Source organism: Aptenodytes patagonicus, chromosome 1, assembly GCF_965638725.1.
Source record: "Aptenodytes patagonicus chromosome 1, bAptPat1.pri.cur, whole genome shotgun sequence".
In the NCBI taxonomy this organism is placed as follows: Eukaryota; Metazoa; Chordata; class Aves; order Sphenisciformes; family Spheniscidae; genus Aptenodytes; species Aptenodytes patagonicus.
The window spans coordinates 218,324,169-218,338,771 of NC_134949.1; the positions used below are offsets into that span (position 1 = coordinate 218,324,169).

The 14,603-nt window shown below is 40.9% G+C and overlaps 1 protein-coding gene across 1 annotated transcript in view; it reads right to left on the reverse strand.

Annotated features, from left to right (window-relative positions):
* TYR (tyrosinase) overlaps positions 1-14,603 on the reverse strand; it is a 51,835-nt gene that overhangs the window by 22,779 nt on the left and 14,453 nt on the right. The window contains exon 3 of the mRNA XM_076330433.1: positions 9,036-9,183. Within this exon, the coding sequence (XP_076186548.1) occupies positions 9,036-9,183 (148 nt within the window). The remainder of the gene's footprint in view (positions 1-9,035; positions 9,184-14,603) is intronic.

Sequence of the window (14,603 nt, forward strand, 5' to 3'; positions counted from 1 at the left end):
TCCAGCATTAAGAGAATAGGTGAAGACTAACCATGTGGCTTTTGCCAAGTTTCAGGGCAAAGTAACCTTTCCTTTTAAAAACCACTAATTGCTTGCATAGTATGTAGTGTACAAAGTCATCCATTCTATAACTGCATTGGCTGAACTAAAATCCTGCGGTAAGAGTGACATGAAACATGCACTTTAAATGGGACTGTTTGAACTGAACCTCCTATATTATTGATTTTTAAGAGCAGGATGGGTCATTACAAACATCTAGCCTGAATAATGACACGGCAGGTGAGATTGCCAACTACTGTATTTCACATACAATCCAGAAGATGTCTGTTTAACTTTCCTCTTGCTGTTCCCCTAAAGCAAGGTGGATCAGCAGCACTATAGATTTTATATATGCTTAATCGATAAAAAGAACATTTCTGTCCAGAGCCTGTTCCTTGTCCTTATTTCTCTCTGTCTCTGATTCTGTATGGTCTATCTGTGAATTGCTAGAGGACTTATTTAAGAGTGTAGGTTACTTTAGATGCAGATGCAACCTCAGGTGTACTATATAGACTCAGCTCCTGTCTGTCCAATGGGCAAAGCAGGGAGGCCTTCTGGAGAAGGGTTGCTCTAAACCTATACTCCTTCACTTTTGCTTCTGGCCACCAGTCTAGCCATGGTAAATGTTATATGGACCTCTGGTGTGACCATCCAAGGCTGTTCCTGCATCCCTTTGGGTGCTTTGCAATTGCAGTAGCAGGAACTGCCCAGCCTTACTGAAATAGATGTTAAGAATCCAGCTTCAGTATCTCGGTGTGTGATTTGCCTTTCAGCCCCAGACACGGAGATATCAAAGGAGAGATACTGGGGAGCTGTGTTTCTCAGCAACATCCCAACCTTCCCACTTACACTCTGCTTTCCATGGATATATTTATGTGGTATTTTGCAGTAGATGTGAACTCACTCTACCCACATACTGAGCCCACTTTGAGTGAGTCAGCTTCATCAAATAAGCTGAGTAGCTCTGGTTAACGTTCTACTAAGCCTGAGAGGTTAAGAGGGGAAGGTTAACAGCTTCGGTTCCGTGCCAGCCGAGGGCTTGTGGTAACAAAGGGAGTGTGTGTCCTCCTGCACATTTGTAGACATCCCCAAGGGGAAACAAAATTAAGACACATCCTTCCCTGCTTTCATTTCTAAAAATTTCCATGCTTGAGTTTCCCACCCCTTCAGTACTGATCTGCCCTGTATCTCATACTTGTGTGCCAATAAAGCTTGTGACCAAAGTGACTCCTGGCCCACCCCCATATGAAACACTGTGCTGGAGAGCAGTTTTCTTCCTCTAATGTGCCTCCTGGTAAAACAGATCTGGTTTCTGTTGGCTTCCAGCACAGCAGCTGCTGGTAACGAGGTGATTTTGTTATGCATCAGAGAAGGGTGAGAGCTGGGCTACCTTGCTGCCGTGCCACAGAGCCTGCTGGTGGGACGTAGCTGTGCATGCTGATCAGGGCTCTCTTCCCAGTAGGAGCCATGTAATACACATGAGGCAGGGAGAAGAGGTCTGATAGGCGACTGCCACCCAGGATGCATTGCAAAAATGTAATTAATTCTCCCAAGAGCTTGGAGGTGGGAAGATAACTTTCCCAGACTCAGTCTTATTACCTACACAAGTAATGGGTCATACACCCATTACATTACATGTGTTGTGGGTGTTTGTATAATAGTAATTTCTGAGCTTGAGTTTAAATGAACCCTCTGTGCTAGATATTGTGCAGAGATAAAAAGAAGTACTTTGAGTGGACTCATCCAATCAAAAGACAAAGAGGTGCCTCAGCAGAGATGTTTGCAGCTGAGCTGGTCACTAGTCAGTGACTCTGATTATAGTCTCTACTGACTATAAGTGAGGCTCAAAAAGAAGTGTCTGCATTGCAGCTCAAGAAGAATACAACTTAGCCAGTGCTGAAGGTGTGTTTCCTTAGAGGCAGAAACCAGCAGTTCTGCTAGCTGTGGCTCTGATGCAGGCCTACATGTTAACAGGTAGTTAAGGTGCAAGCAGGTCATCAGCTCCAATGCTGACACTCTCACTAGCCCAGGTGCCAGGGGACAAGGGAGCTCCCTGGGACAGGAGGACTAAGGTCTAAGGTAATCTCCTACACAGAGTTCCTCATGATTCATAGCCCCAGATAAAATGGTCTATGGGGACTTCTTTTGATATCGTGCTACTGCTCCACAATCACCACATTTAAGTGCTATTCCAGCTGTTCTTGGCTTCCTGCTGCCTTCCCTGTCTGCTTCTGAAGTGGTTTTTTTCCCTCTTTATCCATCTTGTGTGTATTCAGCGTATGCATGCAGTACCACTGAAACCATACAGCCCCCACTGGTACTGTCCCACCTATCCCATCTCTGCTGCGTGGTGAACACGGTTCAATTTTTTGTGCAAAGGCACTTTATAATTCAGATGTTTAATTCCAAAAGACAGCCTAAAGGTTATGGACATGCATCCTGAGTAAGAAATGACTGTCACATCCACTAGCTTCCACAAGATTTCACTCAGCTGCCACATATCAAAACATATATTAGAAAAACGCAAAAGCTTTTAGAAGGTAAAGTAGTATTTGGGAGCATTAAGGGCTGTCCTGCTAAACACCATCATCTCAGTTCTGTTCTGGAAACGGTGCAAAACATCCCTAGGCCAGGAGCAAATCCCAGGGGCTTTGCTCATAAAAGCTGTACTTGCTTACCCCTGGGCATAGCAGTAGCTCAGTGATGTTCATGCTTTCTTTGAGTGGAAGGACTTTAACCATGTTTCACCTTCATGCCAGGGATAATTATGGAGACAGCTTCACCTCATCCACTGCCTTTATGCAGGCACTTGGGAGGATACAGTGCTGGTCACAGACAGTAAGGTCCTGAGCTGACACAATGCAGAAGCACTGCGTGTTTACTGTTACTGTGCGAGGAGGTATATTGCTAATGGCAGCCTCTTGACCTGCCTTTGTCTAACAGATTTCATGTGGCTCCAAGCCGTAGTTCATTCAGCTCCAGAAAAATATGACTTTTAGGTTGTGTCATCATTTTTTACAGACATACTTCAGAAAGCAATAAGAGTCTTGCTGTGCCCATACCAAGGGAGAAAATTAATCATACGCTTAGTGTTTATGCAGTGACTTCTCCATTTTTACACTGCTTTATTATTAGTTGATATATCATCATATTACAATCTCCATCTCAGCTGTGCTTAAGTCACTTGTTTCAGTGTCTCTAAGTTTCCATATACCAAATGGGGATAATACTTCCTAGGCCTCATGTTTGTCTGTGTTGTCTCCCACTGGAGACAGTTCAGGGTAAGGAATGAATCTTATTTCATGTTATTAAACAAGTCTGGAAACCTAGTGTTGCCTTACAAGAATTTCTAATGATTCTTTTTGAATGCTTTCACTCAAAATGTTCCAAATTCTTGAAGCAAATAGTTTTTAACTGCTAAAAAAAGTTCTTGTTTCCTGTCAACATTTCAAAACAAGAGAACAACTTGGTTTTTCTCATGCCATTTTTTGGTTTAAAAAACCTGAGATGACATTTAAGAGAAAATGAAAATGTTCTGTTTCAAAAACAGAGTAAAAATAAGAAGCTTTTATTTTGACATCTCCTGGGAGTGAAAATCAAATTTCCTCTTGTTAAATTATTTTCCAACAAAATCACTTTTGACATAATGCTACCTTTTTTTTTGGAGTGGAAGGAGAAGGGACTGGCATGAAGGTGAGTATATTGAGTCCACAGGGATTGAAAGTGTCCATGAAGTTGGCTTAGGGGCATTGCTGGCATGCAAATCAGGATGTGTAGATTTTGGGTTCTAATATATTTTTGAATATATTGCTCCATACATGCTTTTCAGTTTAACACTTTACGGATAAGCAATGTGATAAGAAACGTTTTACTGTTAGATCCTCAGATAAGCCAGAGCCTGGCATTTCCTAAAGCTCCCAGCTCCAGCCTGCCACTGAAGCAGAAGGGGTTGTTTTATCATCCTGCAGGGAGTCCATGGCAGCTGATGTTGCTGAACAGCACAGACATTTGCCTTGATCAGGCAGAATTAGTGGCATTTTCATTGGGCTCTGAAGCTGATGCGTAGGAGAGTTTCTCCTGCACCCTCTTGGAAGTGTGCATGTATGTAAGTGGCTGTAAATGAGAGTGTCTCCATTTCCTATGTGACCTTATGTTTGACTTGGATTACTTTTAGCAGAGTGCATGTGCACACACACAAATACACACACACACACACACACCCCTTGGATTTAGTCCTGTGTGATAGCAAGCAAAAGAGTAACTGAAGCAACAAGATCAACAGGGATGTCCAGCTGTCTCTTGTCATTGCCATTTCATATGATTGTAAATGAAGCAATTGCTCTCTCCGGTTGCTCATGTTGCTTTGATACCTGAAAGCCATAGTCAGAGGCTAAGAATATGCCAGTCGCTGCACAGACCAGCACAATTAGACAGTCCCTTAATAACAGAGCTTATCATATACACATAGGACAAAGGACAACAGATGGATACAAACAGATGGGAGGAGGACTAGGCAACCATGCAGTGGGACCACAACGATCCACCCACTAAGTGAAAGTTTCAGCTTACTAATGTCTGAGCTTTTCTGCAAGTATCATGCCGAAGGAAGAACAGTGATTGAACCTGTGGATGTGTAGGGTGAACAATTCCCAACCAGAAGTATGGAGGGACTTGTCTGAATGCCAAACAGATGTAAGAGAGAGATTGATATCACAAACTTATTGAAGGGGTGAGTGAGTTCCTTAGCAATGAATGAGGGATGATTTGGGAATGGGCAGTGAAGGGCCTTGAAAAATAGAGACTAGCAGCAGTTCATCTGATGTGACAGAGAGCAAAGAAATGGTATAAGGGTATGAACAAAGCATTGGGTTAATGCAATAATGGTTGCAGCAGTGTTCTGTGCTGTTCGGATACTCATGAAAGCTGGAGAAAAAGGTGCTGTAGTGGTGGCACCACTAGAACTGACAATCTGGGTCTAGCTGTACAAGTAGTCTAACAAGTCTAGATTTTAGAGATGCAAGAGACTGAAAGTCCACACCCTATTGTGTTTCTCTAGAAAATCAGGTCTAAATTGCTCTAAAATCAGGGCCTTTAAAAGTCATCCATATTATTGTAATAAACCCTGTCCATTACTGCAGAACTTAGAAATGAGATGAGAACTGGAGCTGTATTGCATTAGCTGTTGTCCAGATATGAAATAGTATGGAGATCTTTAATGGTGACTTATTTTCCCCATTGCTATTTAGTTTTTCTTGCAGTTTGCGAGGGGAACTGTTGGGGTGGGATGTGGAAGTCAAGAAGGGGAGAGGTACAGAACAAATGAGAAGAAAGATTGAAGAAACATTCCAAGGGCAAAAGTGCAGGGACGAAGACACTATGTGGCTACAGGGATGGAGAGGCTGAAAAGTTGACAAAGTGGAAAGAGTTCCTTTTCAGAGCAAAGAAAACACCCCAGTGAGCTCAAGTGGAACTGTGGGCCCTTCCTTTCACTGCTCATGCAGCTGCTCCTTCCAGCTTGAGTGGGTTGACTCCTCCCTTGTTATTTCCTTGTGCTGACTGTAGAGCATATCTGAATAGCAAAGAGATTTGCAATTAAGAGAAATGTTTCACAGAGCTAAAAAAGCTTTCATTTTTGCTGAATGTATATTTTGTTGCATCTTTTTTCTTTTTTTTAAAGCCATTCAATTAACAATTAATAATTTTCAGGGTGGTCACCTGCTTTTACCAAGCACTGAGGTCTGATCCCTAGGTCTTATAGCTAGCAAATAAGAAGGCAAGGAGCCTGATTTACCATTGCTAAGAAAGCTGTTGCCTGGGTACCTTCATACTTCTGCATTGCTGAAAGAGAATGACCTAAAAAAAGGGAAGCATTTGTAAGCAAACACTTTGCTTTTCACCTGAGAGATCTTCTTAACTACACCGCTGCTCCATCCACCCTTCCCTCATTTTGTGCATCAGGCTGGGGGGTAGCAGATGGGAGGCTGACTGTTGCTCAGTTTGGAAAGCAGCTCCTAACATTTGGCTCACACCTGTCAGCAGACTCCGTATACACTTGTTTATCCTCCTCTGTACCATATGTTTCTACGTAAAATCAGTTCCAATGATCTATTGCCTTACTTCTATCACTCCTATTATGGTCGTAACTGAGCATTTCACAGTCGTTAATGCATTTACCCTGACAGCATCCCTGTTGTGTAGGCATCTAATATCACCCACTTTACAGATGGATTAGCTGAAGCTCAGATCAACAGCTCCTCAAAAGTCTTGTTGAAATCATTGAGAAGGAAACACATCTCCAGGAGATGTGAGTTTGGGAGAGCAAACTACACGCTCAGTTTCACCCAAGGAATTTGCAGTGGAGTGAGGAATCCCTCTTCTGGGTCCTACATGGATGCTCAAAGTGCTGGACCATTCTTGATTTCTTGACACAGAGCTGTTCCCTGCCTTTGCAAGACCCAGCAGACCAGTGGCTGCTGGTGTTCAGTCTTTTTACACCCTTTGCCAGTAAACCCCCATCTCACAACTCTCCATGTCCTCACCAAGTCCTGGAAAAGATGTTGTCCTCAGCAGAAGATTTAGTTAAAAAGTTAGTTAAAAGCCCATTGGCCCAAATGTAGTGATAGCAATCAGCTCAAAAGTGTTCTGCCCAAATGAGAAAAGTTGATGTGGACCAAAAAAAATGCTTCTGCTGCTGTGGAGACTGTTTTTCCCATTTCCTCCATTCTTTGTATTCTTGCTTGCCTCTCAGAAAAGAACTTCTTTGCAGCCCTTCAGATTTAAAGTCTATGTAGGAGAGGAACAGGGTTTTTTTAAATGTACTGTACGTACCTATCAGTCACCTACTTATTAATTATAACTAAAAGCATGATTAATCTGTCATGGATAAGGCTGCTAAGTAACCCTAATCATGTTAATGCATTTCTGTCACTTATACAAAAGGCAACATTATTATCAGTTTTTACATCCATGTGTACTAAAGCCCATGTACACAGCAGCTGCAGATCACTGGTAACGTTCTTTCTGTCACAGATGCGATGAGGTTGCATCATGGATATCTGTATTGGTCCCACAGTGCTTGTGCAGTGATTTATTTCAACACTAGCAGAATTTGTTATCTTTTGCAAATAATTTTGCCTTCTAAAATGGATAACAACTACAGTTATGAACAGTATTTCCAGGGGCTCATAATGACTGCGACTGAAATTCCTCTGTGGGAGGGGTCAGCACGAAGACCAAGGTGCTACTTAAGCCCTGCAATGAGTGGGAGCTAGGAGATGCGTAGGTCTTATACAAGCGTGAATGTCTAAGGAAAACAATTCTTTTGATATTGTGGAGCATAATGCTTTCCCTTCTGTGTTCCTTTTCTCTGAATATTCAATTGATCCATTTTTTAATAGCCTAGATGTTGGAAAGTTAATTTCTAGGTGCCAAACTCGAAATTTGTAACCACACCTGAAACCTTTGCGCGTCCATCCTGTCAATCAGTCAATGGGTGGGTATGCTAAACCACAGCTAAGCTACACTGTTTAACTTTTAAAATGTTCTGAAGAAAAGCTTTTCACAGAAAAGAGTTTCAAAACTGACACCTCCAGAAGGCTATACTAGATTAGCCTAGATGATCTTTAAGGTCCCTTCCAACCCAAACCATTCTATGATTCTATGATATGATACCCTACGGTATTAGGAGCAGAAGACGGGTGGGTCACCCTTTGAAGGAACCATTCCACTGCCACCTGGGTGACTTGCTTAGACTTGATGCCCTATTTCTGGGTGGGTAAAGTATGAAGAATACAACCTCATCAAATACATAAACTAAGGAGAAAAAGCGCAACTTCAAATTTGTCTTTTACACTGAGTAGCTTTTTGGTTAAATACGATAAAGTTTTATATAAGAGTTTTGGTGTGAACTGCCTGAAACTAAAGAACTTCACTGTAAGATGATGTCTGCAAGATGTAATCTGCATCCCTCCTGTGCTGCATGTCTCAGTGGCCCAAAAAAAGAAACCATTTTGGTTTCCATCTGAATAAGCACCTTGCTAAGTGCAGGCAGGGTCTCGGTCAGTAGGTATCTGAGCATACAAATTTCTGAAAGAGTCCCAAAAGTTTGTACAGGGTGATAGTTCTTTTGTTCTAAGCATTCCAGCAGCCAAGTCACGGTCAGTGCATGGTGGGAAAGTAGAGGAAGATTAGTAAGAAAATTTAAACTGGTCCAGAACAAGTGTTGTTTGTGTGACTTTTACAGTCCTTTGCTCAGCTAACTTTCTTTTTTATAGCTCTTTAGTCATCACAGTTTGGTGTAATGCAGTCCACAGTACATTGTTTGTAGCCATTTGCACATATTATAGTGACACAGAAATTTTTAAGGTCACCATTAAATCTTGGAGTGCTGTCCTTAATGTAGCAATTTCACTCTTTTATTGCAAAACTATGCTCCCCTACTCTTTCTTATTAATAAACATGATATCCTTCTGTTTGCTTTCCTTTCATTCTGCACAGCTGTACTCTTTTTCATCAAGAGACAGTCACAATTTTGTTTGTCACACTGAAATATGAATTTTTTCTTCTTTATTTATGAATAGCACACATGGATTTTCCTTATGGAATAGAAATCAACACAGCACTGACATTTAGAATGTAAAGGAATTGCTCCAACTGATTATAGTTGTGTTAAAATGAGTCATGCACTTTTAGTCCAAACTTCCTGACATACACATCCATATATATTAATCACTATGACATCATTGAATAATTATTTTTGCCTTGGTAATAAAAGCTGAATGCATTTGTCAACTGTTCAAATTATATTTAATCCAGTGAACATACAGACAGGTTAGGAAAGACACTTGCTCTCAAATAATAGCAGAGCTCAATTCTACATGACTGAAAATGCTGTGCATGTAATGGCATGTAAAATATTTGTAGTTTTGAAATGTAGGTGAAAAGCACACTGTAAAAACACAAAATAAATTAGGTTTACCAAGAAGAATTAAACTTACCTGTCAACAAATGCATGGTGTAGTACAAAGATAGGGTCATTTGCAGAACCTTGTACTTGGGACATGGAGCCATTCATGTAGATGTGAAGTGCATTATGTAAACCGCTTTGAGATATGTTTGATATTGCAGTCCGTGGATCAGCAAAGCCTATATATTCAAGAGGAAATCATATGCTGATATGACAATGCATATAATTCGTTTTCCAGCAAGACTGAAGATCAAAGTACCTACTTTCACTTCATTTACGTTCAGCTTTTTAGACAAGGGCTTAGGAAAACATGTAAAGGAGTGCTAATATATTTCAAAGGCATAGCAAAGATGAAATTAGAATAAGCTAAATTAAAACTCCTGCCATGTAGCTAATGCAGCATGTCAGCAAATGTACTGCTTAATTGCTTTATATTTTTAAATTTCTTTGTCCATTGTGTCTGGCTTTTAAAAGGCAACATAATCCCTGCAGACATTTATGCCTGTACATTTATTCATGTTGAGAAAATTTATTCACTTTATTTTCGTTTTTGATCTCTATGCTTATAGGTTCCTAAGATTAAACAAGCTATTGTATCTCATCATATACTCAGTCATTTAATATTGTTTGTCTCTATAGAACACGTTCTTTTATTGATAGGAGCCAACACAATACAAGCTATAATCTTTACAAAAGGATTTGGTAAATAATCAATAATCTTCCACAGTCAGACTTGCAGGATGAAAGTCTGTGGATTGCTGTTATTTTGGAGGGCACTTAAAATACGGGCTTTGAGAAGAGGTCACACAGACCAACCACCAGTAAGAAATACTGGAAGATGAGTCTCTACATCAGTTTTTATTTTGGTAGCTCTGATGTTGGCAGCCCTTCTCAGCATCCTGACAGCCAAGCTTCCTCCCTATTTGTAAGGACTCCGAATAAAAGTCAACTCAACCATCTGATGCTTCTCTGGGATTTTGCAGGAGAATAAAAGCAGAAACATACGTTGTCCTCCCAATCTATTTCTTAACCTGATGCTAGTCCTACTATTTAATCCATGCTACAAAATCTCTCTGTTCTCTCTCTTTGATTTGGTTCCTGAAGATGTCTTGTCCTCACAATTTCTGTAAGCTGTAGGATGAGGAAGCATAGTAGAGACATAATAAAACACCTTTACAAATTAATAATCAGATAAAAAGGGCTGTGAACAATATGCTTGTTGTGCTGATCCTCAGTGTTTTCCCAGTATTGTTGCAGTTTATCTAGTCTGCAAGGTGGGGAAAAGAAAGATGTTAGCTCTTCTCTTTGGGAAATGCCTCACACACCTCGAGCACTTGGTTTATTTACTTATTTGGACCAAGAACTAGCATTTGAATGAAGATCAGCAATATACTTTTGAAGTGAATCTCCTAATAGTCCTTCTGCTTCATGCTGTCACTCGCATCACAGAGCAATTTCTGACTTTGCAAGCTGGATTCCTTTTGGAGGAAATCTAAAATGTGCGAACCATCAGTGGGTGTTCAGTTCATGGGGCTGAACTAGAGCTAGTCTGAAAGAACCCCTTCCCTGGCAAAACCTTCATGTATATCATGGAAGTCTGGTCCTCAGTACCAACTGTTTTGGTCTTTGGATTTGCTCCTCTCTGAGTCACATGAAATATTACCAAATGCGCTATGAAGAATGATGTACATTGGCAGTCTGGCCAGAACTCACAGGAACCGATGGCAACAATTTTGGCCTTCTTTGCTCATGGCCACAGCAAGCGATCATTGGGATCAGTTGATGTAGCAATACTAGGAAATTTCTGTGAATATTAACCAAAAATGATCTATCTGTATATCATTCTGAAGCAACACTTCCACTTATATTCAGCTGCACAATAAGTATCTTTAAGGGAAGATAAACTTTATGCAGAGTTTAGGCAGAAGGCTAGATGTTTTATATCAGACTTGGGATACTTCTTAAAATTTCTTAATGCATTGCAAACACTTGATATAATAATTCATAAAAAATATACAGAATACTTACTTTGGCTCTGGACAACTTTTCATGGAAAATCTGCACATGAGCAATTTATCTTAATACTCAAAAGCTCTGTAACTGGGAGAGCTTTAGCAACCTCACCCTCTAGCTCCCAGTTAATTGGTGTACATTCCGTCAGTGTCAAAACTGACATCATGTTTAACCATGCGCATGAGAAGTTCTAATATCTGATTTCTTGTTATGAAAACTCCATATAAATTTTAAAGTTAGCAGGAATAAAACCACAATGTGGTGTCACTTTATTTTAGTAGCCTGGGTCTTATTCTTTTCTCTCAGACTTTTTAAAAGACTTCAGGACAATCAGCTATTCAGGATGACATACTATGAAATGGGGTAGAGCCAATTAAAAAGAATATGTGAAAACATGAGAATTTTTTCAGAGCACAGGAAACTTCGCTGCGGTGGCTGCAGTAAAATCACCTTTACAGAAAATGTGATGCTACAGAACTGCAAGTGCAGTGAGCTGAAATAAGAGCTCTGTGCCTCTAAATAGGGGAACTCCAATTTCCCCACCTGCCTTGCCCCATGCTGTGCCTTTCCATGCATTAACTGCAGCTCTTGTCAGTTCTTCTGTGAACTGATTTAACTCACTAATCTGGCAGAAAATTGGGAGTTTTTTTTTCCCACTATCCTGGAGTTTGGGATCTCAGTTTTTTTCCAGACTACTGAGATAGAGTATCTCATGTAAGGTTATGATGAGACCCAGTGTTGGTACCAAAAAAGGAGAGAGAGCAACTGACTGGTCGATGGAGGAGATTGCATAGAGAAGCAGGGCTGTCCGTGATGGCAGTGAGCTGTTAAATCATCTGGCCAGTATAGGAAGCTGTAGCATTCAGACATCCTTTTAAACCCTCATTTAATAATGGTGCATTAGAAATAGCCATTAAGGCATACATCACTGAAGTGAATGGAATTTTTACCAGTGATTTCAATGAGCATTAAAAATCACATTTTTAAGAGATTGTAAACCTGATTCTGCTTCTTCTGATAGCACTGTAAATCAGCAACAGTGATTCAGTGGATTTGCAGTAGCTTCACTGGATCCAGGCCAAACTAAATCAGATGGAGATTTAGCCCAAAGTTTATTATAGGAGGAGATAAAGATGCCACTCAAAATTAAGACTGCTTGACAGTTCTTAGGATGATATATAGGTGGTTCTCTTCAAACATGCAGTTGGGTCAGGTGTAAGTCTTTTAATAGAGTATTTAATTATATTAACTGCAGATTTCACAATCTAATAATGGACACCACAGAAGTCCATGTAAAATCAGTCAAGTGCAAAGCTTCATACATTGAAAGCAGGTAGTGTTTTCCTCAGTTGCTCATTTGCCACTGACTGAAGCGCTGTATGTACGCTTAGCAGAGGGTATGCAGAGCTCGGAGAGCATTAGCAGTGTTCAGTGCTACAGGAATGGAGGAACCATTCCAACAATCCTATCTCCTCTGATTATCTTAGTAGACTGCTTAACATCTGTGGCATCCCTAACATTACTGAGCTATTCATAACAGTTTTGCAGGTGGTTTTTTTAACTGCAAAACAGTTTTCTTACAAAATAAATTTTAGTTTTGTATGACTTTCTAGGCCAGTGGTTAAAACAGCAGGGACTTTAAAGGTCAAATTCTGCTTTGTATGTTGCATGTTGAGGGGATTAACTGCACCCTGAGGGGATCGAGTGCACCCTCAGTAAGTTTGCAGACAACACCAAGTTGGGCGGGAGTGTTGATCTGCTCGAAGGTAGGAAGGCTCTGCAGAGGGACCTGGACAGGCTGGATCGATGGGCCCAGACCAATTGTATGAGGTTCAACAAGGCCAAGTGCCGGGACCTGCACTTGGGCCACAACAACCCCATGCAGCGCTACAGGCTTGGGCAAGAGTGGCTGGAAAGCTGCCTGGCGGAAAAGGACCTGGGGGTGCTGGTTGACAGCCGGCTGAACATGAGCCGGCAGTGTGCCCAGGTGGCCAAGAAGGCCAACAGCATCCTGGCTTGTACCAGAAATAGTGTGGCCAGCAGGAGCAGGGAAGTGATCGTGCCCCTGTACTCGGCACTGGTGAGGCCGCACCTCGAATCCTGTGTTCAGTTTTGGGCCCCTCACTACAAGAAAGACATTGAGGTGCTGGAGTGCATCCAAAGAAGGGCAATGAAGCTTGTGAAGGGTCTAGAGCACGTGTCTTACGAGGAGCGGCTGAGGGAACTGGGGTTGTTTAGCCTGGAGAAGAGGAGGCTGAGGGGAGACCTCATCGCTCTCTACAACTCCCTGAAAGGAGGTTGTAGCGAGGTGGGTGTTGGTCTCTTCTCCCAAGTAACAAGCGATAGGACGAGAGGAAATGGCCTCAAGTTGCACCAGGAGAGGTTTAGATTGGATACTAGGAAAAAATTCTTCACCGAAAGGGTTGTCAAGCATTGGAACAGGCTGCCTAGAGGTATTTAAAAGACATGTAGATGTGGCGCTTAGGGACATTGTTTAGTGGTGGACTTGGCAGTGCTAGGTTAACGGTTGGACTCAATGACCTTAAGGGTCTTTTCTAACCTAATGAGTCTATGATTCTATGATTCTATGTCTGAGTCCAACTGGCTGATATACTCAGTCCCACTCTCCCTGAGGATGAATTTTTCTTTAATAAGGATTTCACATTTTAGAGTAGTTCAGGTCAGATAGATGCACTTACTTTAGAATAGGAAGGAAGGTACAGATAAAAGAATTTTAAGGCCATATCCTTGCTGGTCTTTGAAGTTAGTGATGTTCTTTTGGCTTATGTTCATGGAGTTTTTCTGCCATTGGCAATCTCACAAGAAATTTTTCAGGGTTAAATCTTACATATTTTCTCAAGCAATGTTATTACTGTAATCTCTCTAGAGTGAGGTAGCTGCAGGATTTGCAGAATTTGGCTTACGGGCCTGTAGTAAATGAAAGTTTGTGGTTATCTAATTTAGACCATGTCACCATCTAGTTTTTTTCTTAAAATGACTCTTGTGGAGCTTCACTGTCATTTGGGCTGAACAGTCTTTCTAGTTCTCTGGTAATGACCCTCTGCATCCTGACAGCACTTTCTCAATGTGCAGCATAAATCTACCCAGAGGTTGAGAGTTTGAGCTGGTTGAGGAATGTTGGCTGTAGGCTAAAACTTTTTAATTAGAAGTTTTCTGTTGGCAAACTTCATTCTGAGAAACCATTTTTCATTAGCTATATGGAACACAGTGAAAATACTGAGAAAAGTTTTCCAGATGAAAACCTCTCAGAAAAAAAGGAAAATGTCCTATTAAAATGGAATTACATTTTGAAGTGTTTGATGTTTTATTCCATTATTTCATGACAGAACAGCAGTAAAGATACATAATTGTGACAGACAGCAGAATGCTGTGACATGGCTTGACTTGATACCACGTGTCATGAGTTAATTCATGAATAATGAAAGTGATATAGAGTTTTAGAAATTTTTTTAACGTTCTTTTGTCACTTTCTGCAAAACTTAAAAGGCACTGATTTTCATTTGAAGTTGCCATGAATAAAATAATTTCAAATGTGGAATTTGCTCATAAAGAAAAAGAAATTCTA